Source organism: Hippocampus guttulatus, chromosome 10 (genome assembly GCF_054856545.1).
Source record: "Hippocampus guttulatus isolate MCC_2025c chromosome 10, RoL_Hgut_1.0, whole genome shotgun sequence".
In the NCBI taxonomy this organism is placed as follows: domain Eukaryota; kingdom Metazoa; phylum Chordata; class Actinopteri; order Syngnathiformes; family Syngnathidae; genus Hippocampus; species Hippocampus guttulatus.
Window position 1 is genome coordinate 942,658 of NC_141270.1, and position 27,982 is coordinate 970,639.

At 47.4% G+C, this 27,982-nt stretch overlaps 2 protein-coding genes across 10 annotated transcripts; one reads left to right on the forward strand and one right to left on the reverse strand.

Moving 5' to 3' along the window:
• Positions 1 to 2,002: 2,002 nt before the first annotated feature.
• On the forward strand, positions 2,003 to 5,306 carry LOC147198787 (uncharacterized). Its single transcript, XM_086121869.1, has 5 exons — positions 2,003 to 2,222; positions 3,030 to 3,071; positions 3,832 to 3,959; positions 4,571 to 4,627; positions 4,917 to 5,306. Exons 1-4 carry the CDS (start codon positions 2,102 to 2,104, stop codon positions 4,625 to 4,627), a joined length of 348 nt encoding a protein of 115 aa, XP_085977995.1. The 5' UTR covers positions 2,003 to 2,101; the 3' UTR covers positions 4,917 to 5,306.
• Positions 5,307 to 5,804: 498 nt separating this feature from the next.
• On the reverse strand, positions 5,805 to 27,940 carry LOC147198788 (LIM domain-binding protein 3-like). Of its 9 annotated transcripts, none has more exons than XM_086121863.1 (15): positions 27,801 to 27,940; positions 24,006 to 24,235; positions 18,999 to 19,150; positions 16,734 to 16,803; positions 14,585 to 14,607; positions 13,338 to 13,517; positions 12,419 to 12,585; positions 12,236 to 12,281; positions 10,658 to 10,708; positions 9,864 to 10,051; positions 9,047 to 9,401; positions 8,031 to 8,211; positions 7,726 to 7,846; positions 7,526 to 7,641; positions 5,805 to 7,089 (listed from the first exon to the last, which is right to left on the reverse strand). In XM_086121863.1, the coding sequence occupies exons 2-15, from the start codon at positions 24,099 to 24,101 to the stop codon at positions 7,000 to 7,002; spliced, it is 1,836 nt and encodes a 611-aa protein (XP_085977989.1). In that variant the 5' UTR covers positions 24,102 to 24,235; positions 27,801 to 27,940; the 3' UTR covers positions 5,805 to 6,999. The 9 variants fall into 9 exon arrangements, with proteins under 9 accessions (XP_085977989.1, XP_085977985.1, XP_085977988.1 ...); XM_086121859.1 differs by lacking the exon at positions 14,585 to 14,607 and adding an exon at positions 15,848 to 16,002; XM_086121862.1 differs by lacking the exons at positions 14,585 to 14,607; positions 24,006 to 24,235 and adding an exon at positions 15,848 to 16,002.
• Between the last annotated feature and the right edge of the window lie 42 nt (positions 27,941 to 27,982).

A 27,982-nucleotide genomic window follows, 5' to 3' on the forward strand; every position in this document is an offset into this window, starting at 1 on the left:
GTCAAGCTAGAATGAACGAATTCCACCTGCGTGGTTTCAACCAAGGTGAACCGGCGGTTAGCACGTCGACCTCACAGTGCAGAGGTTGCGGGTTCCATCCCAGCGCTGGCCTCCCTGTGTGGAGTTTGCTTGTTCTCCCCGTGTCTGCGTGGGTTTTCTCCGGGCACTCCGGTTTCCCAACCCCAAAAAAAAAACGTTGGCAGGTTGATGGAATAATCTACATCATCCCTTTGTGCGAGTGTGAACACGGATGTTTTTTTGTCTGTGTGTGCCTTGCGGTTGGCTGGCAACCGGTTCAGGGTGTCCCCGCTGACTGCCAGAAGACAGCTGGGAGAGGCTCTGGCACCCCCCCCCCCCCCCCGCCGTGATCCTTGTCAAGGGGATCGGAAAATGGATGGATGGAGTTGTAAAGGTTAGAGGTCATATTAATGGTGGGGGAAAAAAAAAGCTTTGAAATGATTGGTCTTTACCTCAAAATAAAAGCCGGCATTTGAACAGGGCTGTGTTGACTTTTCATAACCGCCGTTAACATTTTGTCACCAACAAATCATTTTTCACGCGCTTGGTTTTGATATGCGCTTCGTGTGCTGCTTTCTTTCTGGCTGGCCGGCGGTGAGCAAAGAACAAATGAGCTGGTCGCCGTTTCACCACTTGTGAGGCTCTCACCAGGGTGACCGGCGTGCACGCGGAAGCATTCATTCACGTGGTCAGGAAAGTCCTTTTTCTTCTGCTGACATCCACCCCGCTTTGGACTCGAGGTGAACGTGTTTTAGGTTGAAATATTCTGTTGTTATTTACCGAGTTGGACTAGATCCACTTTGTTTATCCTCACCAGAGCCTATCCCAGCCGTCTTGGGGGGACACCCTGAACCGGTTGCCAGTCAATGGCAGGGCACAGAGAGACAAACAACCATCGGTGCTCACACTCACACTTGGCGACAATTTGGAGTGTTCAATCAGCCTGTCGTGCATGTTTTGTGGAATGTGGGAGGAAACCGGAATTCCCAGAAAAAAAGCCACCCAGGCATGGGGAAATCATGCAAACCTCATTCCAATTTCGTCGAGCTCATTCAGACGTCTTGAGGGGATTTATATTATGAGCCGAATTTCAAATGTCATTTTCGCCTACTCACCGCGTGAATACGAAGTTCACGCCTTGGCCTGCTTGGATGTGGAATAGACAAGAACAAAAACGACAAGTGTCGGTGCGAGCGGTGTGAAAAAGAATCGGGGAGCGCGCTGGTGGCGATTCAAACAAAAATGTGACAAAGATGCGCGACGCCAATTAGCAGGCGGGAGTCGCATTCCTCGTCAAGACGAGTGAGAGCAACACACAAACGGCACAGACGCACGCGAGCACACGCGACCGAGTGCTTTTGTTGACCCCGTGGATGAAAACGTGTCAAATTTGTCACCGGGTTGATGGTGGAAGCGCAAGTGAACATTGTGACTTACTTCTTCTTACGTCTTCCCTTGCAAGAGCACTCATGAGATCCTCTCTTTCTTCCTATAGGTTATCAATATCGTTACAATCTTGATGATGTTAAGCAACAAATGACCTTCAAATACCCCCGAGGGGGGTTTCCGACCCCCCTCGGGGTGATGCAGTGCAGTCCTGTGCACTGTCATCTCAAGATTGGTGACTAGTTTATGATTTGTTTTTTTTTTCTAAAAGAAAAAAAAAAGTCAAGCGAGGACCATGCAGTGAAATCTCAGCCAATCGAAGGCCTCCTCTGCCCTTGGCGGGGGTGCGGTCGCATCCTGTGGCAGTTTCGTCGCTATTGATGCTTTGTGAACAAGTTTGAGGTTGAAATAAACGAAACTAATTGCTGGTGAAAGTCCAGGCATGACTAGAAAGCTCCCTTTCTCTTTTTTCCATTTGGCACCAATGTGCCCCCCCCCCCCCCCGACCTCCCCTTTGCACCACTCACGCTCTCTCCCCGCGTCGTCCCTCTCGCATGTTGGCATCGCCCCGCTCGGCCTCACCCCCTCCCTCCCTCCCTCTCCTCCATTAGCAGGACGAGCAGAGCAGACGAGGACGGGACAGTCGAGGCAGCGCAAGCAGAAGGAAAAGAAGCAGCAGCAGCAGCAGCGGAGCATCATGGACGTTCTGAAGAAGGGCTTCTCCATCGCCAAGGACGGCGTGGTGGCCGCCGCAGAGAAGACCAAAGCCGGCGTGGAGGAGGCCGCCGCCAAGACCAAGGAGGGGGTCATGTATGTCGGTGAGTTGGCAAAGGCCAAATGTTGCTTCGTGACGACGATAGCAAATGAGTGCATTTTGTTTCGGGGGGAGGGGGGAGGGATTAGGGGGAATATTTCATCTGATGTGATCAGAGAAAATGAAGTTCCCCTAAATGGAATGAATTATTTGTCAGCGGGTGAAATCTCAGAAGCAAGCGAGGGATGAGCGGTGGGGGGCAGAAAGGGCGACGTTAAAAATGAAAATGCAAACCACAGAGATGCGGGGTCATGCAGACTACGTGGTGGAAGCTTGAGGACTGGACGGATGGGGAGGGAGCATGTTTGGAGAGGAAGTCCAGACGGCGTTCAGGGTGTGGCCCAGGCCAGAGTGAGTTGCTGCAAAGTAGAAATAGAACACAAAACCTAATTGAGATGCGACTCGGTCGGAGAGGAAAAAACATACTACGGCGTTCCCCGCTAGACGGGCCATCATTTGTGCCGCCGCTACCGATATCGAGGATTTTGAAGGGGGGGGGGGGTCTTGTTTTCCATCCCTTCGTTCGCGAAAAATTCAAATGGAAATTGCCGAAAATGCACAAGCATCAATGAACGAGGATTCGCTTACTGCCCTCTTGTGGCATCTATAGGCAATGCACCTTTTTAGAGGAGTGCGTTAATTTCGCCGAAAACTATTTCCTCCGCTGTACGTTGTCAAGTGGTTGCATGGAATCACATCCTCGGGATCCGGATTGCGCGGTCGCCCTGTTTGTTTCATAAAAACTTGCTAAGTCAATCATATTCAATTCCACACATGCACGCTCGTCATGTCCTTCGTGTGTTATTTCCAGGAAACAAGACCATGGAGGGCGTGGTGACCGGCGTCAATACAGGTAGCAAAACCGAAGCACTCACAGCATCACGACGGTGACATTGAGGAAAATATTTGTAACTACTGTGACACCTCAAACTACAAAAGGCCTTTTGATGGCAAAATCCGAGATGCGCCGGCACTGATGCTGACTCAGCGCGTGACCTGACTTGAATGTCAGTGGCTTTTTTTTACATGATGTTTGCCATTCACACCATGGATGGCATCATATGTTCTTGCAATCGTGACCCACTTGCCCCTACGTACCATGACGCATACTCTTGTTGAATTTCATATATAAACATACTCCGTTTGAGTCTCAGGTCCCTAAACTTGTCCGACTTGCAATGCGTCAGCATTTCTCACCCTCGTAATTACCGTGGCATGCCGAGATTCACCTCCGAATCTTTATCCACCCCTCAAAAGCCGTGCTGACCGCAAATCCAAAGCCACCCAACATCGCCATCTTCGGGGATCTGTTAGCCATTACACTATAGACAAGCTAGGCACTCGATAAAAATATTGATCGGCTGCAGTAAATGGTTGGGTTCCGCTTGCCGTCCACGACGGCAAATGAGTTTAGGCCGTCACTGCATTCAAACAGCACTACAAAATGGCCAGCACACTACATAGGGCGCAACGGAGTGTCGACGGCAGGGATGGGTAAACCCCGTCCTCAAAAGCCCCGATCCTGCATGTGCTCAGGATCAGATTTCTGCAGAGCTTGCCGATGGTCTCGGGAGTGTTTCCCAAAACAGCTTGACATCCCAGTGTCCTTCCAGTGTCCCAGAAGACAACCGAGCAGGCCAACATCGTGGCCGACGCCGCCGTCACCGGGGCCAACGAGGTCGCCCAGGCCACAGTGGACAGCGTGGAGAACGCCGCCTTATCCACCGGATTCGTCACTGTGGTGAGCCATGACAGCTTCTGGCAGTGTTGACATTTTATTTCCTTTTTGCCCCCTAAAAAATCATATGAATTTTTCTCTCTCGAGTGAACGAGGGGCTGAACCGATTACTCGACTGAACTGCAATTGCGTTCCAAGTCGTCGAATCACAAATGAGGCGATTTCGGCAACTTGTCGGACTTTCAACTTGCCTGTCTGCTTCTCGCCGGACTATAAAGCTCTGTGGAGCAGCACAATGTCCAACCCAGCGAGGCCACACGTTTGATGAAAATGAGCTGGTGGTGGCTAGCTTCGGTTAATGTGATTCCCATGTCGTAAGATTTTTGTTGTCGTAAGATATTTTTCAGCATTCATGACTCACAATGAAACAACTCTTAACTCATTCACTCCCAAAGGCGTTTTTAAACGTCTTTTCAGACTTGTTCTAGAATTGGGTGAGACTGAAAGAGTTAGTAACTCCAAGACTAGCGACAGGCTAAGTTATGTGACAGTGCTGAAACAGAGAACAACGAGTTGCTTTGTTCAGAGTGAATCACGGTTATGAATATACAGTAAACGTAGGCGGAACAAGATGGCAGCGCTCATGTGACCTGGATGACGTCTTTCTCCTGCAGACTGATGCTCCAAAAACAGACGATGGAGGAGAACAGACCCAACAAGCTGCTCAGTAGGTGAGTGAACAAATGTAGTGTTTAACATTTCATTCGTTTCATTTTTAACTGTCACAATTGCAATTAAATAAAATAACATTAAAAAAAAGTTAGTGCGCTTGCAGAAAAAAATATGTTGATGATTTTCCATCCTCGAGGTGATGGGAAGAAACTACGGTTGAATCGACTTCTCGTTTTTTTTTTAAATGATGTTTTCAATTACGCTATTAGGTTAACACTTCATGCGCTAGTTTTGAAAAAAAAAAGTATTTATTCATTGATTGATCAATTGACCTTTAAACTCTTCTAGTGTCAACACTCACTTCCTGTTTGTGCCCGTCCAATGAGAAAGACCGGTTCCCGCCTTTCCTCGCGTGTTGTCTTGGCTCCACTTCCTCTGCTTTTCGCCCTCTTCCCACACAACTCTCGGCTGATTGGTCGGGATGTAGAGTGACGTCACTCTGGCCGAACGTGCCGCCCCAAGCGTCCAATCACAGGGCTGGAAGTCAGAAACACATCCGATGCCTTTTGCCGTGCATGTAGCTTTGCCGAGAAACCCGCGCGCCTGCGCATACATACACACGCAACCACTAATGAATCACTACACTTATCTGCAGTCTGTGTCGCTGTTATTAACTGAGCTTCAGTGCTACTTTCTTTTATAAAACAATACAAATGAAATAAAGGTACCTTTAACATCCGTCCGACTGTGCTGATTTTATTCGCAATTCTCGATCGTTACAAACGTACCGAATGACACGACTCCAATAAAATTTTCTGTGACAAAACAAAGGCGCGAACCCCGAGATGGCAAAGGCAAGGGGCTAGTGTAAATAAACTGTGCATCCGCGCGGCAGCTTAAGCGTTTGAGCCACGGACACGTCAACGAAAAACACATCGGGAGAACAAAATACAACACCCAGACGCTGCCTATCGTTTGTGACGAATGACTGACTGAACGTTTCTGTGTTCGTAGTGTTTGTTATACTGCCCCCAAGTGGCCATGACACCCACGCCAGATGGAGCCGCACTATATCAATTGAAGCCCACAATTTTTGCAAAAACGGTCGTTCTTCACGTTCCAGGTCGTGACATTTTTATGTACAATATTATAGCATGCCGTTTTCATTGTAAAAGAAAAAGTGAAACCGAAAAGCACACAAAAAATAATGTGAATGATAATTTTGATCAGACGTGATGCTTGCAGCAAATGTTTGACTTTATTCCACTTGCAGCAGAAATCATTCTTGGCGTGTGAGAAATCATTCCAGGTGAGATGAACTCTTAACTTTATTTGGCTCTAGCTTGTCCTTTCTTGCTTCCTTCTTTCCTCCCTTTCTTCCGGCGGCACAAACGCAAAAAAAAAAAGTGTGGCAACAAACGCGGGGCATGCACACGCATTCACGCGAGTAGAAAATGCTTGAAAAAGTGGACGTGCGACAGCGCCACTCGCACGGTGTGTTTAAGGCAACATTATGCTACGGTACATTTGCACACTTGGTAACCCCCCACCAGCTACCCTCCCCTCCTCTATGTTGTCCACTTTTCACGGGGAGCTTCATTCAGGCTTTGGAGCAACAGACAAACCGGACAAAGTACACCCACCATTAATTCATTCAGCTGTTGGTGTCCTTGCATTTTCTCTCCAAGCGGAAAAACACAAAAAAACATTTTGCCCAACGTCGACGTATCCACTCAAAAATAAAGGAAAACAAACGCCATTCCAAGAAAATTTGCTGGATGCTTTAGAAAACGAAATACATCAAATAAAACTCCGATTAAATAAATCACTTTTGTTAAGCACCAAATGAAAGAGTGGCCCTAGAAAAATAAATAGCACGACTTCCGAAAGAAAAGCAAAATAAAATTTAAGGAGACACACCGGTGGGCGGCTGACATTGCGGCACTATCTGTGTGTGATGGTGTGTGCTTAGTACTCATGAAGTGCAGTTGAGCTGTCAGTAAAAATGCAGATGAGTATCAGGTTGGTTGCTTCGGGGTTTTGGCGATTTGGAGGTCAATCTGTGTTGAGTTCAGGGGTCATGTGGCTAGTCTGGGCAGAAAACAAAAAACAACTACCAAGCTGAGAATTCCCCCCCCCCCCCCCTCCAAACTGAATTAAAACATAAAAAAAATAATTTGATGTAATGTTTGATTTTCAATTTTTTTTCCCCATGACTTATCTAATGTTGAAGGCTCATTGTGTGCGCGTCTGTAAATTGCTCACGGAAAAGTGAAGCTGGCGCATAAAAGCTTGTCAAAACCTCCTGAAAGAAAAGTGTTGCAGAGATTTATTTATTTTTTTGGGGCGGGGGGTTGTTTTTGCACACGCGTGTGTGATAAGTGATGATCATCTGATGTGTGTGTGTGTGTGTGCGCAAGTCGTTGCCCGGTTACACATTGATGGCGTGAGCATGCTTCTTGCACAGAGGTTTGTCTTTCTTGGAGTAGAAGGGCTGGCCCTCAAGGTTCACGTGACACACCTGAAACAACAACAAAGGCAACGGACATTGTACATTGATGAGGGCAAATGTGCAATCAGGATCCGAACTAAGCTTTTTTTTTTTTTTTTTGACCCAACATATTTTGTTGAAATTAGATATGACCTCACAGAGAATAGGCAATATTTATTCAATGAAATTGAACAGTTTATTGTTTTCATTTGGTAGTGTTTCTCTTGGCTTCACTCCTTCGATCGCGTCCATGCGGATGACAGATCCCACTCCCACCCCCGCCCAATCGGATTTCAGCCCCTACGTGTTGCCGTGTCACTCCTCGCAAGTTGTGCCCACAAAACTTCAAGAAATATTTTGCCTGCGTCGAGCCATTGTAGGATGGCGTCGTTTTTGAAAACAGTGGGTGTATGTGGTCTTATCTCCGCCGGTGGAAGTACGGCGTTGGACCGCGGGAGTTTCTCACCGCGCACACGAAGCAGGTGTCGTGCCAGGTATGACCGAGAGCCTCGATGAATTTATCTCCGGCTTCCACGGGGAAGTCACAGCCGTGACACTTGGTGCTGAACAGCGCCACATAATCTGAGAGCAGATGGAGCGGCGTCGTGAGTGACCCGCTGGCGTCGTTACGGCACACGATCGTGCGCACGAGGGACGGCGGCGCACCTTTCTCGCAGTACGGCTCCCCGTCCTCCATATGGAAGAGGCTGTTACCGAAGGGTTTGCCGCAGGCGGCGCACACAAAGCAAGTGGTGTGCCACGTCTGCCTCAGAGCGTGCATCACTTCCTGCCACGCGACAACACAAGTCAACTACAACAAGCCGAGGAATCAAAAAAAAACCAAAACGGTTTCTCTCTCTACTGTCAGGTGTTCCAAATAGTGTTGAACGGTCTATGGCAAGTTCAGGTAATTGCGCCGTTGTTAACCACGCAGAACTCAAAAGGACTGGGTGATGCTTTTGACGCCTTACCCCCATGATCTTGGTGCTGCAGCGTGCGCAGGTGGGGGCAAAGAACTCCTCGTAGCAGTTCTCGCAGTAAACGCTGTTCTGCTCCTCCACAAAGCTGACGTCGGCCAGCGACATGTTGCAGTAGTGGCAGTTGAACTCCTCGGGGTGCCACGAGCGGCCCAGCGCCACCAGGAAGGGACCCCTGCGGCCGGAAACGTTCGCGTCATTTGCTGGCTTTGACGAGCCGGCGGAAAAGCAGGGTGGTACGTCTCGAGAAGATGCAGAGAGAAAGGTCGGGACCCCGAGGCTTTTGGCGGTGGCGGAAGCGAACGGATAATTCGGGAGCATGTTTTTATAAATGAAGACCATCTACGGCGGAGTCAAAAAGCTCATAGAATGGCAAATGGGAGAGTAGAAATTGGTGGACACGTGGACATCTGGTGCATTTTTGTTTCTGTATGAAATGATTTTGAAAGCTAATTTTGTAAGATCAGTTTGAAATGATATAAAAGTGTTTCAGGATCATAGTTTGGAGTATTAAAAAAAAATCCCATTAACAGTTCAAAGCACGAGTGAGCAGATCGTCATTTCAAGATGAAGTTAAAAAAAGTGTATGCAAAATATGAAAAACGTTTAATATATTATAGAGCCAACACATTTTTGATCGTAAATTAATAGATTTGTATTTTGACTGTTCATTATCTGAATAGAGTCGCTGTTGGGTGGAAACTGCGTATGCCCAAACATGGTCAATTTCACATTTTGTGACAAATTGATGGTATTGGTCAGTGGTCAACTATTCAAACAAATTATGAACCAATCTTAATCTTAAATTGAACTCTTTAAGTGACTAAGCATCATCGAACGCCTCAGGACTGAAATTCTGGATGAGGGATAAAAGCGAGCTTGGATACATTTGAGGAGGCCTCTTTTCTACCCGTTGGGAATTTTAGCAATTGGTGGCGGGGGTCGTTCCCTAACGTTCACCATGTCTAGTATCTTTTTTTTCATTCACGGAGAGGACGGCGTAGCGTTACCTGATGATGCTGTTGCAGGCTCCACACAAGGGCGTGCGGCTGCTGGCGGCAAACCTTTCGGCCCGTTGCGCCACACCCCTGGCCACGGGGGAGAAGGGGGCGGGGCTAGGAGTGACATGGGCGGGGCTGGAGGTGGCGGCCGAGGGGTTGGGGATGTACTGGGGCGGTGGGGGCGCAGCCTGAGGCAACGGAGGGGGCTTGATGACTGCGGTGGTGGTCTTGCTCGGGTCAAACTTGTTGGCGAAGGAGCTGTCGGTCACCCATGGGGGGCGGTTGCCACCCGCGCCGCCTGCCGCCTGCGGCGGAGCGGCAGCGGCGCCGTGGGGGTGAGCTTGGGGCACGTGGGGTGGCGCAGCTGAAAGAGACAGGAAGTGTTCGTCAGAAAGCAAACCAAACACGGCAAGTCCGGCAGTTCATGTCGCGGGACAAATGGGGGTCACTTCCGCGGCAATCTCATTTTGGGAACGTTGTCATATGTCAAACAACACCCATTTGAGCACTAGCCACCAGGAACAGTCATGTGGGGAACTCTATCGGCCAATCACCAGAACCAACCAATCAAATGACCAAGCTACCGCACCAAACAACCCTTTGATGTCATTTAAAATCTGTTTTTCAAAACGAAAAACACAAACGCCCGAATTTTCCAGCAGCCACTTGCCACCCCGAAAAAAACCACGAGACTGGTTATTTCCTATTTTGGTCCATTTTAAAAGCTTATTGCCGTCTCAGCGTCGGATTCACGTTCAAGGTTTTTAACAACCAAGCAGAGTGCGGCCGAAACACTTCATGCGACGGTCCCGAATGGCTGGCTCACCTGGCTGCGACGGGTAGATGCAGGCCGTGCTGACCACCTTGGGAGGGGCGGAGCCCATGGGTATCTGAATGGAACTCTGCTGGGTGGGCGGGGCCTGCTGGTAGCACTGCGGGGGCGGGGCTTGCGGCATGGGCGGGGCCTGCTGGTATTGCTTTGGGGCGGCGGTGGGGGCCGGCTGACCAAATTGACTAGGGGAGGAAGCAAGAGATGATGCGTTCAATGACCATACCGGCAACTGGCAGCGCGACCGCGAGGGTGACGATGTCAGCTTAGTTGACGATGAAGGTGAGTAGCGTTGCAAAGAAGAAAAAGCAGGAGAGAATTCAACCGCTTATTGAGATCGATTTCATACCAAGGAGTGATTCAAACGTACACTTGTGCCTTGACTTTAATTTGCTCCATGTCCAAGCTCGTCAATGAATTTGTTCCTATGCCACATCAAACTTTCCCATTGAAATGAAACAAAGTGCACTTAATCCATTGTGCGTTAACTTATTGTTACATTTTAAAGGTCATTTTTCTCTCTGTCGAGTCGACTAATTTTGGCACCAGCTCGTACCTTGAAAAACTCTCTTTAAGTCAAGGCAGCACTGTACTGTATCTCTCCATGGAAAGAAACGCCGCCCCCGAGTTTGCCATTCAGTGGAGTGGGCGTGGCTCACAGGACAGGACACGTCCGCCACAATGCGCTGTGGCGTTTAAGCTTTGCCGCATAACGCTGAGGAAGCTCAATGAAAGACGAGGGACTAGCGACGGCGCCGCGATGGAGCGGCTGCTGCGATGGGCAGCAGTACCTGGACACGGCCGCCTTGTGTTGGACGCCAGCGGCCGACTGACGCTTCAGGCTGCAAGTGTAAGATATAAAACACATGAGCAAACGGCGCTATCCGACATGTGTGACGTTTTCGGAGCCTCGCCTACAAAAGGAATCAGAGGAAGACGCGCGCTCAACGTCAGACTCGTGAGGGGAAGTGAGAATTTCAATAAAAAAACAAAACAAAACAGAGCGACACCCAAATGTGACTCAATTCCAGTCTGTTTCATACTCCAAAAGGGACCTTTCCATCAACGCTTTTGTCGGCGGACGGAAAATGTCCCAGTTGAAACGCAACATCGCTAATTGTCGTCATCATTATCCATGCAAGAAATGAGTCTGTATCACTCACAAAAGGGACAACAAAATCTGGCTGTGCAAAACGCTTTGCCAGAGGCCAACTTCCCCAGCTGCACTTGAACGCAACACATTCAGCCCAGAAAAACAGCAAGACTTCAAAGACCTTGAAAATGTTCACTCGCAACAGCCGTGCGATCGCAAAAGGCAGGTGGCTAGCAGGAGAAACCTATGCCGCCATCCAAGCAACGTCTTTGTGGTGGCCGCCCCCTGCTTATTTCAGCGAGACGATGCCAAACTACATTCCGCACAAAAGACTCTGGGTCCTAGACGGGCCTGCCTGCAGTCCAGACCCGTCTACCATTGAAAAGGTGGCAGGTTATGACAACGGAGACACCCCCCCCCCCCCCTCCCCCAAAATGAAAGTTTTGTATTTTTGAGAATACGACAAGAATAAAAAGTTGGATATTCCAAACTACAACGGCAACAGACAAAAACCCACAAAATAGTGACCGAGTATTTAGTTGAATCTTCATATGTATGCATTTTTAAACTTCATGCTAATTAGCAAAATAAAAGGTACAATCCATGCATGTGAGGTGCAATTATTATTTTAGTCCTGTTGGGGTCACTATTCACAAATTCTACACAACAGTAACTCTGACCGTGAATTTCCTTTCAAAGGCGGGTCCAATCTGACGAGTGGCGTGGAAGTGAGGGCACCTGCTATTGGCCAGGAAACTGGCCAATAGCAGAGGCTAGCGGCAGGTTGTGCGAGCAAAGTGCTTTTGTTCATAAAGCGACTGAAAACGCACCAACAGTTGTTTCCCTCCTCCCTCAGTCTATATTGCTTACATTCGAGATTCAAGTTGAAAAGATGAAAGAACTTAATATTACGAGAATAAAAATGATCGATGTTCATGAGATCAAAAGTGCACATTTAGTTGGGACAAAAAGCTGAATCGTTTTGACATGAAATCTGTGGAACGCAATTTATAATCTTGAAGTATACAGCATATACGACAATTTCCTCCCAAAATCTGACTTCATTTTAGCAAGATTGCAACAAAGTGCAATTTTGGGTTCTTTTCATAGCGACACACACACACACATACAAATACACACACAAAGAAAAAGAACTTTGGTTGCGTTTGTCACGGGTTGGTGGGAAGCGGTGAGGGTGGAGGTGAGGTGAGGCGGGCAGGGCAGGGCGGGGCGAGACTTCCTGTGCAGGTTCTGAGGTGCGAGTGACGCAGCCTACCTGCTCTTCCTCAACACCTCAGCATCCTCTTCCTCATCCGCCATGACTGTGAGACACAAACAAAACATGTTGTTGGGTTCGCGATGCAGATCGCGGGCCACATACGAGACAGCCCACTGAGCATTTGCGCGATAAAGATTCCTGGAAGAATCGACGGCGTTGCGACGGCGTCCGCCATCTTACCGCATTGCGTTTCCGTTCCCATCATGTGGGCGAGCGTCTGGAAGGTTTTGGACTGTGCGCTGGCTTGGCGGCGGTGTCCTCCCTCGTCCTCGTCCTCCCTTTCCTCCGCGCTCTGGACCGCCTGGTAGACTGGCGAGGCGCTGTCCACCAGACGCTCTGGATGTGGACTGGAACCGGACACGGGCGAGACCCCGCCGCCACCACCACCAACCCACCCACACAAGAGCCCCACAACAAGTGAGCTCAGAGAACAGGAAGCATTCTTTTGGGGGGGGGGGGCTTTTGTTGGTCACCAATGCAAATAAAAGAGTGGCTTCGGAATGAATGAAAAATCAATAAGAAAGGATGAAATGTTGGGGGGGGGGGGGGCGCACACAAGGAAGTGAAAAAAATACTTGTGCTCAGAGAAAAAGGAGCTCAGAACATTTGCTTTGATGACGAGTCTTTCTTGAAATCTGAGAGATGGACGCAGACGACTGTGCGGAGACGAGTCCAAAGGTTTCACAAGATGATTTTTATCAGCCAAGTTTTCACCTCACGCATGCCCCAATGCACAACGCAATGCTTCGTCCTTCACTTATTTCCGTCGTACTCTCGAAACACGGCGCGGATATTTTCATTTGGTGATTCCGGGCTTCGATCGAATGGAAGAAAGCCAAAGTCCACCGAGAAATCACCAGGCGGCTTCACAAAGCAGACTGTGACAACGTTTCCATCCCGAAGCGTGACGTCACCATCGACGACAACAAAACAACTTCCTCGCAAGAAGGAGAAGAGAACAGGGGAAGGGAACGGAAGAATGCTCGCACTTCCTACAACACAATCTAGCACCGAGCGATTTTGGGGATGACGGTACGCTTATTCACACTTCACGTCATGTCAGAAGAAGGAGGCAGAAACCGAGCGAGGGGGGTCTCACCCGACGTCGTGTCCCTTGGTCATGGTCTGCCCGGCGATGGCGTCCATGATGGAGTCCTGCGAGTACATGCTGATGGGCGTGTTGTACTGGGCGTGGATGATGGTGGCCTTGCCCCCCGGGCCCGTCACCTCGATGGCCTTGTGGCTGGCCGCGGCGCTTTCCTTCACAAGCACGCCGGCGCTGAGAGGCGAGGACGGCGCACGGGTGAAGTCAACCTCGCATGCGGTCGAGCGTTTTCGATTGCGTGACAAAGGCATTCATGGGGGGGACGCTTCATTAGGGACACTGCAGAAACCACATCCGACGCGACGGCTCCATCCGCGTGTGGGACGTCATTCAGGATCACCTCTCACGTATGCGGTTGAATGCACTCGCACGCTACTTAAATGCCCTCGCATCCCGCAGACACGCAACTCGGCAGCAAAATTGTTTTGCGTGAGAGAGAGCGTGAGAGGTAATCGTGAATTTCGTCCAAGTCGTCCCCTCACGAGCACAGAGTGACTAACCAAGCCTCCGAGATCAACACGCTCCCGCCAATCCAACGCCACGGCGAGCACAGCGTGACCTTTGCCGTCACGCCAAGCGTCAGACAAGTCTCTGGCAAACGTCAACACAACACACACAGCAAACCAGAGCGCCGCTTACGCCGTCGTTTCGTCAGCCGCGCGCACACACACGCCCTGGCTCATTTCGGTTGACGGGCGCGCACGCACCAAAGGCGTTTGTATCGTTTGGAATGCCAACCTGGCCTTTAAAGAGCAAATGCAAATAAATAAATAATAAGACAACTTATGAGATGCTAACCGATCATGTCCCGTCACGCTAGGCTAAGCCAAGTTTAGCAACCTCATTTCCTCTTGGTGGTTCTTTTTGGGGGGGGGGGGGCTATTGTTATCAAAATAGTTGTCGACTAATTTGCTAACCGATTAGTTGTCAATCACTTAACCGTTGCTGCTCGATTCTGAATAGAAGATGCCAAGTATGAAATGGATTTCATTTATTTGATCAGAAAAACTACCAAAACAATAACAAAAAAAGCCAGCAGCTAGGTTTTAGTAGCACCATATCACTGCAACTTGAAAAACAAACACACCCCAAATCAGCAGCTTCTTCCTTGGGCCAACGTGCCGTGCAATGTTCAAGTCAGCGCTACCATGACAATGCGAACACACCCACACACACGCGCACACACACACACGAGCACAAACACACTTGATATGCGATGCGCTCGGCAGGACGATACTAACTTGGGAGCAGGGGGGCTGAAAACCTGGTTTTGGCCATGAGCACGGGATGAGGGCGGCCAGCCGATATGAGGAAAATGAGGAGAGAGGAGGACATTAGTCAGGTGACATCACCTTCAGTTCGTGGGAGGAGGAGGAGGAGGAAGAGGAGAGCTCCAGAGGAAGCAAGGAGGTGAACGTCTTGACTGTGGAGGAGAGATGTGAGTGTGACATCATCAGGAATGATGTCATTTGCCGCTTCTCCGGAAGAGGATTCGACTAACCTGAATGATTCAAACGGCTCCAGACTTGGAGCGAGAGACCTTCGCAAATGTGATTTTCAATTCGCGGCATTGAGGCGGTGCTGCTCAAAACTCCAAATGCCTCGCACCACGGGAAAACACCCCCCACCCCACTAAAAACAAATCAATGAGCTTTTCTTCGCTGCCAATCATTTCTCGCACCAACCAACCAGAAAGGCATTCTGAGTCATGGAGTCCACACCAGCGCTCATCCCAAAACAGTCAACAGGAAGACGCCATCGCTCCAAAAATCAGAGCAGAAATTCTTTCCGTCTCATCTTGGAATATTGAATTCTTTTCTGTAGCCAACATCGACCTTATCAACAGTCTTGTAATATTTGTTGGAAATTTGACAAACCCAAAATTCAGTCCTTTGTTAGTCTGATTCATATAAATTGTTTAAATGCATTTCATCTAAATGATAAAACACGAAAACGCTATTTGAATAATGCAAATACTTAGCCAATAATTTGATCAGGGATGGCTTTATACGAACAAATCCGTTCTGCTTTCCCTTCGACAGCAAATGTTCTGAGGCTCTTGCTTTTCTCCGTCACATGACATGAGGCTCGGACATCAAAGTGAAACTTCGTCACAACTTCGCTGATCGCTAAACAACACAATCACAGTGGTACCTTGACTTGTATGCAATTGGCCAAACACTAAATGAAGCTTCTCAATCCGATTCGACTCGGCTCTTTGGTACCAAGATGCCACAAGACGGTGTCAAAGCAATTGTGTTTGTTTTGTTTTTTTAATCAGAGATGGTCGTGGCCTACAGCAGCTCCTCGCGAGGGCTCTCATTCTGAATTTGTGAGCTTAGCCGTTTGTTCTGTTCAATAAATGGTAGGCGAGTTTCTATTACGCGTTCCGATTATGTTTATTTTGAAAAGGGCCATTATTCAATGAATCAGTGGGACCCTACTCCAGCGTCAAGGTACCATTGTTAAGTCCGAGCTCACTTTTTTTTTTCCTGGCTACGTACCCCACGGGCAGGCCTGCCTGAATGGCCGCCATTTCTCTCAGAGTTTCCTCTGAATACAGGCCGATGGGCGAGTTATACTGCTTCCTGCGGGCGGGGCTGCCGCCCGCTTCCGCGGGCCCCGGTGAGGCGCCGCGGACCGACGGGCGACCGTTCACCTGCGACCACGGCCAGGGAGGAGACGGGGGCAGGAGCGGTCCATCAACAAAAAAATGTATACCATTATCAAGTTATGAATATGCCTCTGTTCTAACCTGTTTTTAAAGTCACCACAAGGGGGCAGCAGCAGGTTCTCAAACTGGGGTCCTCGGACCCCCCCACCAGCCATAGTTTGGGGGTAAATAGATCGCAATTAATTTAGGTGTCCGATTGTTTTAAAAAAAAAAAACGTATCAACATACGTGGATGGGCGCATCAGTAAACAAAAGCTGTATTATGACAGGAGTCAATTCGAAAAAAATAAATAAATTTAATGGGAAAATAAAGGCAATTTTTTCCAGAATAAAAAGCTGATTATTAAGAGAATATTTGGGGGGGAAATTCTGACTTGAATATTATTATGATCACTGATCTTGGATAATACAACTTTATTGTTGTAAAATGTCGGAGCATGAAGAATTCTTCTTTTAAGTGCTATAACAGTCAGGAAGAACCAATTAGGATTAAGAAGGCTCCCTTGGAAAAGATTAAACCTTCAAGGGAGTCCTGGACCCACAAAGGTTGAGAACCCCTGATATGGCGAGTATGAGAATTCATGTCAAGTTTATTTTCATGTTTGAAGTCTTGGTTTGATGGTTTCCTCGGCTTTGGAAGGCAAAGACGTCACATTTAAGGCTTTGGGGTGTAGCGAAAAGAACGAAGAAGAGCGATGCTATATGGGAAAGCTCACCTGCTGGTGAGGGATCAAGGAAATGCCGGTGTCGATTCTGGGCGTTGGCATGGCAACAGGACGCTTCGACCTCGAGAGAAGAGAGGAAAACGTTCATTTGACAGACGGAAAAGGTCACGTTTGAAGGTGGAAATGAAACATTACGTGCCAAAACGTGACGGCGCAAACATATTTCTGACATTATGGCTCCCTCTCTAACCCTACCCAGGTTGTAGTTTGACATGATTGAGCTGATTTTGTCTGCCACGTTGACCTCGCGCAGCATCTCCCCCCGCAGGCATCACGGAAACGTTTGAAAAGTAAGAAAAGAACGCCAACGATGGCGTTGCAGTGACTTGCGGGAAAGTGCCAACAAACCTTCTTCATCCCTACACGCTTTCAACGCTCTCTCTGGGGGAGGTCAAAATCCGCCCTCATCCTCACCCTCATCCCGGGCATTGCGTCTTCTGTGCATCACCCGGAGCGTTGGCGCTCGGTTATGAGATATCGCTTGGCGCTCGCTCGGCGTGCACCAACATTCATTTCCTCACTCATCTTATCAGATCTTATCCGTGAAGGGGAAAAAAAAATGTTTGGGGCGACATCCACATCCACGCCGATGCCCTCTTTGAGGACCAGTTATTTATACTCAAAAACATAATAATAAGAAAAATCTCCAGGTGACCGAGAGGCCATGTGCACCTCAACACGGCTTCCCTCTTAACCTTTTGACACTCGGGAACATATTTTGGGATTTTATACTTCCTTTGTGAAGTTAAAAAACAGGCACGGCATAGAAGTTCAACAAGTCATTTTGATGACGCATGTTCACATTTTGGGTTCCGTTCATATTTGCATGCGTGTGTCCGCCCCGTCACGATGGGGTAACCGCCCCTTTAAGAAACCCTCGCAGGTCCTCAGTGACATCACAACTACCATTTTGTTTTCAAAGGAGGTACAGTGGAAAGTTGTAAAGATTTACAATTACATGTCATAATTCTCATCGTAATGTGTATGTCGTCAGATGTTACCACGTCCAGTCCGTCGCTTCGTGGATATTTTTTTTTTCCCCTCTCCTCCATACCAAAGACAGTCAAAGGTTTCCAACATAGAAACAGTCACAATGTCTTTGGCGACGCAGCCCCCCATCTATGATCTGAGCCGCTTCTCCCCAGGAGGGTCGCGGGCGTGCCGGAGCCTTTCCCAGCTGTCTTGGGGGCTGTAGGTGGGGGACACCCTGAATCGGTTGCCAGCCAATGGCAGTAGTGAGCATATTGCTTTTGTAAACTGTCTCCTGTGTGTTGTGTTGGTCACGTGTCGTCTTTACCCCCCTGGGGTCGCTTTCTCCAAGCGTGCACAGCGACGCACGAGTCAACAATATCTTCCTATCTGCTCACATCTTTGGCATGTACATTACTACTATATTTGTGTTATTACTTTTCTTTTTCTCCTCCATGAGCAGTAAGCCACAGTTCTTGAGAGGAGGAAAAGAAAAACAATAAAAGAGAGGAATTAAATGTTGTTTTCCAGCGAGGAATAAGACGCTTTAAAGAATATGAAGCAAAAAAAAAAAAAAAAAGTCCTCCTGGGAGAAGAGAAACCATTTAAAAATGAAGAAATAGCAATTTGCTGACAAGAACACCATAAAAAATAAAAAACGATTTTGTGAAATATCTCAGGGTCGGTCGGGTGTGTCAAAGATAAAAGCCAATCTGTCATGATTCGGTTTGGGACCAACAGTGGCACTGTAGGGCTCTCCCTGCAGCTGGACACCTGTTGGTCATTATGTAATGAGTGCTTTAAAAGGACTCCAAGCCCAACCACTCATTGTCGGGTCATTGTTTGCTCTTTGTTACTGTCATGTTCGTTTGTTTGCTGTTCCTTTGCTGCTGTCAGGTTTGTTTCGGTCATGTATTGGTCACGGTTCTGTTTTAGCTTCAGTTGGTATTTTTGTTTGCTACTTTGGACTATGATTGTTTTTGGATTTTGTTTTCTGTGTTTTATCAATACACTTCTTCAAGTACACCCTGCTCCTCCCTCCTGCCTGCTTTTTGGGGTCCACCACCACCACGCAACGTGACACAATCCAGCCCCCTGGGATTGAACATCAACTGCAAATTCTCAATTATGTTAACTGTTGCTGCTAATTCATATCAAATGAAGTTCCGCGAAAATGACTCTCCATTTCCAGGCCCTATTACCGCATGACCTGCCTCACTCGGTTCAAAAGCACCGAGTCAGGTGGGTCAAGGTAAACTGTTTCGGGTGGAGGGCATCAGCTCTTACTTGGTCATGGTGAGTGCCAGATTGTAGTTGGCCATCTTGATCTTGTTCTGGGCATCCAGGTGGGTCATGCCCTCCGTGCTCACGCCGTCGATGGCCATAATGACGTCTCCCTGAACCAGGTTGGCCTGCGCCGCCTTGCTGCCCGGCGTGATCTGGACAAAATCAGCACAGGCAAACGGTCGGGATCTGGAGAAGGTTCGTCTGCGTGAGAGGGTTCGGGCGTGAGTTGTGGTCTACAGCAGCTCCTTGCGAGTGTTCACATGGTTTTGCTGTGTTTGTCTCGTTAGATTAACTGCTTAAAATGCATCAGTGACTGGCTGTCCTTGCCCACTTGCAAGGGTATCAAAGAACCATAATCATTTCATTTGGTGTTTCCGCTTGGCCTGAGTGGCAACATGGCTGGTCACTCGTAACTCAAACGCTCACTTCAAGTTCATCTAAGCACAGCGGATCATCGGCCGGCCTCCATGGCACCACTCCGTGAAGCCTGAGCAGCTGTCTATACACACACGCACGCACACACATTAGGGCTTACTCTTTTTAACCCCCAAAAGCCCCCCTTTGTGGTCGCTGTGCTATTTGCAGCCACTGACCCATGAGTCACCACCTCTGAACTTTACACCTGGAGGACTCCATTAAGGACAAGCAGGAATAGACTCATTTGAAGAAGTGCAACCTAGCCAGCATGCATCCATCCTCGCACCCATTTTCTATCAAGCTTGTCCTCATGATGGCTTGCAGGAGAGCTGGCCACCACAATTTGGGCGTGAGAGCAGATTTAAAAAAAAAATGGACACGTTCCAAGTCGATCGGAGGGCAAATTTGGATTAAAAAAAAAGAAATTGGACATCAAATGAGGAGGTTATCGATCATGTGGATAAAATGCTTAAAACATTTACGTCAGTGTGAAATGACCGTAAATTTTAAGCCATGCTCCACTTTCATCTACGATGTGTGCTGGCAGATGCCGTCGATCAAAGAGGCTCTGATTAAAGTGCCCTAATGCGAGCCGCTTGATGATCAGTCGCAGGAACATCTGGCCTACTTTCACCACCACCCAAACAGATGCAACAGTTTTAATGGGTGCACCATGAAAAAAAAAACTGCTTTATTGATGTCAACCCAGTGGATCAAGAATAAAATGTTCATCATTTTGATTTGTTGGTATGCTAAAGGGTAAATATGGATCATTTCACTGTCATCCGTTTTATCTATCCAATACATTCGATATTCTGTTTTTTTTTTAAATCCTCACCAAATACAATGAACGCAAAATATTAAATGCCAGCAAATGAAAGTCATGACGTCCCACAGGGTTCTTAATTGTCTATCAACAAAACACATCGTGGCACTGCATCCGACAGGTAAGAATCTGTCTTTCTATGATACAACTATGAAGGTTAATCTCCCAGAGGGCCCAGCTCAGAGAAATAGGATACCAACAGAAGTCAGTCATGGCCTCCCGCAGGGTTCCGTGCTTGGGCCACTATTATTGGCTTAGTTGTCCATAAACAGAATATGTTGTAGTATTTCATATGACCCTCTCATATTTCTATTTTTCCAAGAAAAGTTCAGCTATGAAGGTTTAGCTCCCAGAGGGCCCAGCTGAGTGAAAAATAATGAATGCAAACAATCGCTGCCAGCAAAACTAAGTCATGGAATCCCACAGGGTTCTGTGTTTCGACCACACCGAGTCACTTCATTGACCCGAAACAGTGTATTGCAATACATATAACCCTGATGATACGATAAGATCTGTCCATCAAAGTGCAACTCTGATGCGTTAGCTCGCAACGGTCCTAGCTGAGCGAGTGCTTCTGAGTAGACTAAAAATATATGTCATATCTGCGGAGGTTATCTTGGCCATCTTAAAGTAACTACAGTGACTCGGCGCACATGTAACAGTAGATGCTAACAGAGGAGCTAACTGATAAGATGTGCGTGCGTGTATGTTGGCTGACCTTCAGTTGCTAAAAACGGCCGCGTGCCTGTCAACAGTTGCGCCTTAACAACAGTACTGTGCAGAAGAAGCTACTTGGCCCATTGGCTGACTTCAAGTGGACCCTTCGATGTCCTGTACTTGTACCACATACAGTACACATTCCGTTTCCTCAACATTGGGGTTGATACAGTACATCAATATTTGAATTACATTTTTTGTCATTCAACGTGTCAGACAGCTGGTTATCAATTCCATTGAAAAAGCTCACGTGCAAGACAATGTCGACCTTTTTGAGACAGTTACGCATCAGAAACGTCTGTGTAAGAGTTCTGAGGTTTGGGCTTCCCTGAGTAGAGTTTGCAAGCACTGTCTGTGTTTTTCTCCTACCTTCCAAACACTTAGCATTTCAACTTCATTCAAGACTGGAAGTTGTCCTTATGTGTGAATGTGAGTAGGGAATGCTTGCTTGCTGACATTGACCGGCGACCAGTCCTTTGTGTATGTTTGTGTGGCCTGATATTTGCTGGCGACAGGCCCAGGGTGCATCCCCGACTGAATTCCGGCAGTTGTCATTTTTCGTGGGATTGTGCTCGTTGTCGACATACAATTTTGTGGCATGATTGAATTGCGAAATTTTGAAATGTGTTCACAAACTCGCAGTTCCTCCTGACCAATGTGCTTTGAACATGTACCCAAGTGCAGTTATGTTTCAAATGCTGACATACAACTATTGCAACTATTTACTGTACTGACTGATTTCTCCTGCGGTCTGCAATTGTTACAGGTCATCGGGAATCCTGAAACATGACATCTCGATCTGGGGGTCGGGGGTGCCAAAGAGCTGACGTTCGACTGAATCTTGCGAGACGCAATGACAATCTTCACATTCTACAAAGTCAGCCACGGACCGCCCCGAGCAAAACGGCAGAGTGATTTCCTGCTTGCGATTTGGAGGCCTCGGAGCTGCGGAGCTCCAAGTGCAGGAGTCAGTTTTCACAGCGATACCAACGCGGATTAAAAGGGCGGATTACTTTCAAGATGCTCACATTTGGCGGCGTGAGCAGGAAGATAAAATAAAGCATACGGTGGTCCAATTGTGACGTGAAAGAGAAGGAAAGATGCACCGGCACAGAATTAGACCAAGACAGGTATCTAGATGGGCCCTGAAATGAACTGGCGACCAGTCCTTCCTTCCTTTGTACGTGCCTAACATCGACTGGTGGCCAATCCATTGCTTGTCTATATTCCCTGACAATGGGTGGCGACCAGTCCTTTGTCGCTATGGACTCTGACACAAGTGGTCATGCCGCGGATGCTCATGCCACAGCGAGGATTTTTTTTTTTTAATGCTTTTAACTCACCCCCTCACTGTTTATTTGCACATCTGTCATCCCGAGTAACTTTTTATGCACCTGTAGTCCTCTGCACCTGCGGACCAGACACAATTAAAAGTAGCAAGAACTAAGCGGAGGCTGAGTTGAGTCCACACCGTGAAGTAACATTGTGCACCTGCGTACACTCCAGCTGCCAAAATGACTTCCTATCAAACAATCACCACGTAACATCCTGAAAGTGCAACAGAGGATCCAGACTTTGGGCTTTCTATTCCGAGGGCACGTGAACCCAACACCGCTTCCACTTTTAGGCCACCGCGGATCCGCTTTCGGCCAAATGCTGACAGCTGCCACGCCCTCCACCCCAATAGCACCCCACCGGGACACCTCACTCGTGTCCCCAAAAGGCTTCTGTCCTCTGGGCATAAACTGCAAATGATTGAGGAAGCCATTTGTTGGTGGCGGAAGCATTTTGGATCTCGTTCTGAGGACGTGCCATCCGGTGTACTTTGAGACCAGGCATGAAGGATGGAGGAGAACCAAGAAGAAACCACTATGATTTATTCCATACTGAACAGAGCCAAATACAGTTGATTCCCAATGACTCCTTGTGCCCGGGCTGCAACCAATGATTATTTCGATCATCGATCAACTTCCAATTATTTTTTTGCAATTCGATTATTATTGTTTGTTTTTGTTAACATCTCTTGATTTCAAAACAAGAAATTATTTCAAATTGACAGTGCAGAAAATGCACCAAGATGACAAGAGATCTACTTTTCAAGCCAACCAATTTTGCACATTTAACCGTTGCCTGATGTGCAAGCGCACACGCACACACACACACAAACACACTTTTTTGTGAAAGTGAGACTGACAGGATGCTTAAGTTGCAGTGTACACTAACCAAAAAATATCTAAGATTAATAACACGCACATGCACATAGACACACCATTTTTTTCTACCCCCCCCCCCCCCCCCCCCACCGCGCCCAACCTCCAGTTCTCCCTCAAACCTCCGCGATCGACTCAGGACAAGTTGATCGTGGGCTCCCGGTCGATCGCAACGCAACCGACTGGTTGGGCACCCCTGGTTTACAACAAGTAAGAAAATCTGCAAAATCATTCTTTGCCAAAGTAAAAACAGATGTTTAAACAATTGTCGTTACTCTTCTCACTTCAACGTGCCGCTACTTCTGGTGTGCGCGCCTACGCCACCTGGGGGCAGTAGAATACAGACATGGCTATACAGAGACTCTTCATTCCGATGTAAGACGCATGAATACTGGTCATTCTTCACAGAGGATAGAGAATACATGTCCCAGTAAGTATAGCGATTTTCTGTGTTTGCTTGCTACGCCGTTGGTGTTCTAACAGCTGTTGCTTCAAGGATTATAACACCATCACACTGATGGTAATTGCTAGCCTGTCAACACAGTTCCCATTATGTGTTATCATGATGCGGTTGTTTTAAACACAACACGTAATTCTTTCCGTTTTATTTATGCTACATGTGAAGAGACTTAGACACCACACAGCGCTCCGATCCCAAGTTTGCAATTGCAAGTCGAGGCGAAAAATCGTCCGAACTACGGCCGGCATCTGTAAAAATTCACAAGTTTGGTGACTTGCATCTCAAGGATACTACGTGTACTGGGCCAATAAAGACGTTTGTGGTTGCGAATCTCAAGAAGAACTACCAGGAGCAGAAGAAGGTGAGCATCATCCTACCCTGGAGATGGTGAGCGGCATGTTGAAGTCCTTCCCTCCCTGGAGCCGGAAGCCCCAAGGTCCCGGCCCCGGCAGCGATACAGTGTACGAGCTCATGTTCCAGGTGAGGAAAAGTTCCTTTTTCCGAAAAAGCAGGTCACAGCTTTTTTTTTTTTTTTTTTTTGGTGTTGTCTTGGCTCAGTGGTCTATGATGGCCAGAGCGTCGGGACGCGAGGGAGGACCGGGGGCCTCTGAGAGCACAAGAAGAAGAAGACGACGTGAGCACAATGAAGAAGTGCGAGGAAGACCAGCAGGAAGAGCGGGACTTGCCTGCTCGGACGAACAGAAGTGACAGGCTAAGAATAGACACAGATAGTCGGGTGGCATGGTGTGGCATTGGGGGTGGTGGTGGGGGGGGGGGGGGGGTGCTGGACTTATATGGCGTGAAAGGGGACACCCGCTATGGCATGCTCGCTGTGATTCACCAGCGCTAATATAGACCCGCTTGATTCTTCTACTACCCCCCCACCCTGCTCCAGCCTCCCAAAAATCGGACTCCCCCCTTTAGGGACTCCCTACAATGGGCGAGTCTGGCGACAATAAAACAACAAAAAGGTCACGCATGAAAAGAAGGGAGGCCATTGCGGAAATGTCACCTGGCCTATTAGTAAGAGGTCGCCGCTCAGAAAGTGAGAACACGTTCCTGGAGGTACAAAAAGATATCGCCAGACGGAACAGCAATATCTCAGGAAAAAAATCAAGGGATTGCTATTCAAATGTAGTTTTCATCTGATTCGTCGATTAATCGCGAAAAGAACGGATTCTTCAATTATTTAAATAATCATGAGTTGCAGCCAGAGTTGTTTTTTTTTTAAGTGTCTGACTTTCCTTTTGCCAGAAATGAAGGAATCCTATTTTTCAGAAATAGATTTGTCATTGATTTAATGGAAATTGTATGAAACAAAAGTATCAGTTCCTTGATATTTGTGAACCTGGCATACTGTTATTGGTCTGACCCCCCCAAAAAATAATAATAATAAGTGTCGAACATGCCTACTCAGACTCAGGTGCAAGAAAAAAAAGGAGACATTGCTGGTAATATTTTGAGATTTCCGTGATGATGTGTGCCTTGAAGGGGCGGTCCCTATTGAGTGATGTCAGGCACTTGACCGGTTAGTCCAGCATGAGCAGCTTTTTGCATTTGTGTCTGAAAATGCATCGGCAACAGTTCACTCCCTTAATCGCTCCATTTTCGTCTTGATTTGCCCAAAATTGTGAGTGACTTGCAATTCAAATTTTGGCTCGCAAAAATGACAAAAAATGTGGGGAAAAAAAATTTCCTCTCGAAAAAATAAATAAATACGGAAAGATAAGGCGAATCCTTTTGATGTTTTTAATCTTCCCTGCACAACACATCCTGTGCTCTCATTCAGTCGCCTCCCGAGAGGAACAACTCGAGAGTTTGAAGGGGCTCTCACGCTCTTCACGCAGCCACACGTTAAAAAAAAATAATGCTCACCATGAAAACAAATATGACATCATATGAGTCAAGAGATCATTTAAAAGGTCAAACGTTTTAAATAACTGAAAAGAGAGTAGAGCAGAGTGACATCATGCTTGAGTTGTGCTCCTGCAACTCGTAACCTCGCCATCGTTTATGCTTTTGGTTTGTTTTTACTTCCTCGCTGTCCCCATGGTAACCGTGACAGCACACGCAGTCTTAAGTACCAACGATTACGCACACCTCAAAACTGTCGGGCTATTCATGAAATGCGCACGGAGTCATCAACAAGTGAAAACGGAGCTTTCATGCCCCATTCACAGCAAAAATATTTGTACATCAGGAAAGGCAATATTTCCGATGAAATCTCAGATGCACTATATTGGGACTCGGCTCCTACCTCTCGCCAGCCCTGGCAGTGACCCATTTTAATAAAACTCTATTCCAGCAAATTTAAAAAAAAAAAGGCTTGAAAAACATGTTTGATTTCAAATCAGCGGTGTGCTTGTTATGTGATTTGGCAATGCTCGCTTTTTTTGTCAGTGAGCCACAACAAGCGATTGTGCCCGTCAACTTAATGGCTTTTTATTTTGGCAGCCGTTGACAACAGGTGGGCACGCGCGCGCAAAGCAGAGCTGCGAGCATGCGTCGTCTGAACGTCTTCGGTCAAACACAAATCCAAATTAAAACAAATCACTAGCGTTATTTCTCCTTAACACGCGTTTCTAATTCGATTTGGTCTTCAATTTTAGTACCTAAGAGCGAGTTCGCGTTGATGATTCAGTGCAGAACTTACGCTTTTTAATGTTTTTTATTCAACACAGCTATGTTTAGGGCTTCACCTAATGAGGATTTGGTGAATGATTTTAATGTTCTGTCGAATAGCCTGAATTACTCGGCAGTTCATTAACTGCTGCATTTCTACTTATTTTTCTTTATCGACATCTTTAGAGATGTTTGATACCATTACAAATAAATAAATAAAAAATACCAGTACGGATATTCACTCTGAGTGTGATGCATGATTATACTCACCAATACCGAGTTATCAATATTGCCAGTAATTCAACGCAATGACAGATTATGAAGAATGCCTTCCTTTCTGACACAAATGTATGTATTCAGTACATTCATACATCATACATTCAACTTCAAAATGGCGCCGCGAGAGTGGCTGCCTTTCCAGCAGCTCCTATATTTTGTTGTTCTACTTCTTCCTTTCATAACTTTGCTGCTGTGAATTGGGAATTTCTCCATTGCGAGACTAATAAAGGTTTTCTTATCTTCTTATCCTATAATGTATTCAGACTGCCGCACTATAGCGCCAACAACTGCCGAAGAGGACGAAGAGTGTGTGAGTGTGTGTGTCTGTGCGCGCGCGCGAAAAGCAGCTAGCATGGCCACCGGTATCAGCGTCTAAGTTTAGACACTTTTGTCACAGATAGGAATGCCACCAATGTCGCCTGGATGAGTGATATTGTATCTCGCCCGGAATGCAGGGGGCCTGTCGGAGGGAACGTCTGAGATAGTTCCGCAAAAGATCATTTTGCTGGGGATCGCTTTACGCACACAAACCACACAAACAATTCTTCTTGTTTGAAGACCACACCAGTAAATGTCCCACGCATGTACGCGCACACACACAAAAACAAATGAAGCTAATAAATGTCAGAATAGTTTTAACAATTGATAGCATTTATAGAGATATCAACTCAGTTACGGCCATTTAATCGGTAGGCCGAATTTGTAAAACCATAATCAGCCGGAAATCGTACTTTCTGATGGAACCATAAATGGTGTTTGGTGTTGACGTCACCCGGAGTGACGTCCTTGCACCATTGCTCCACTAGACGGAGCTCTCATTCAGTTCACTCCAATCAGCAGCACGTGTTGTCCCGGTTTTTGCGTGCCTGAATATTACTCCGGTATTCACAACAACAATGGCGAATTAGCATGATGTCAGCAACATGTGGAGACAGAGAACAGTATGTGGCACGTGCTCTTAAATCCACGGCGTATAACAGAACTTTTGGGGCAAGTTTCAGCCATTTGGGTGACTGCGGACACACATGTCTTGACTGGAAACAAAAAAAAAAACAAAAAACAATAATGGTGGAGGTTTTCTTGTGTGTTTCTGTACTTGAAAATTACTCTCTCGAAAAAAGGCGCCACACAAAACAGGGACCAACGTGATGACGTCACGTGCAACCTGCGCCGGATTCACCTCAGGGGGAGTGCCGCCGGCCGGTGATGAAGATAAAGGGGATTAGGCGGCAACAGAAGGGCACGAAAAGTAAGAACATGCGTCAAAGTACCTGCGAGTGTTGTGCCGCCATACTGTGACTTTGGGGCTCTGCTGTGGAGTTACTCGTTCCTCCCGAGGGGGTCCAACCGGGTCGGGAGGGGTCCGCCGGCGAGTGGGGCAGGAGACTTTCTTCTTATCCGGTGTTTTATTTCTTCTTCTGTGGTGCCCGGGCTTTGCATTTAAAGAGACAGT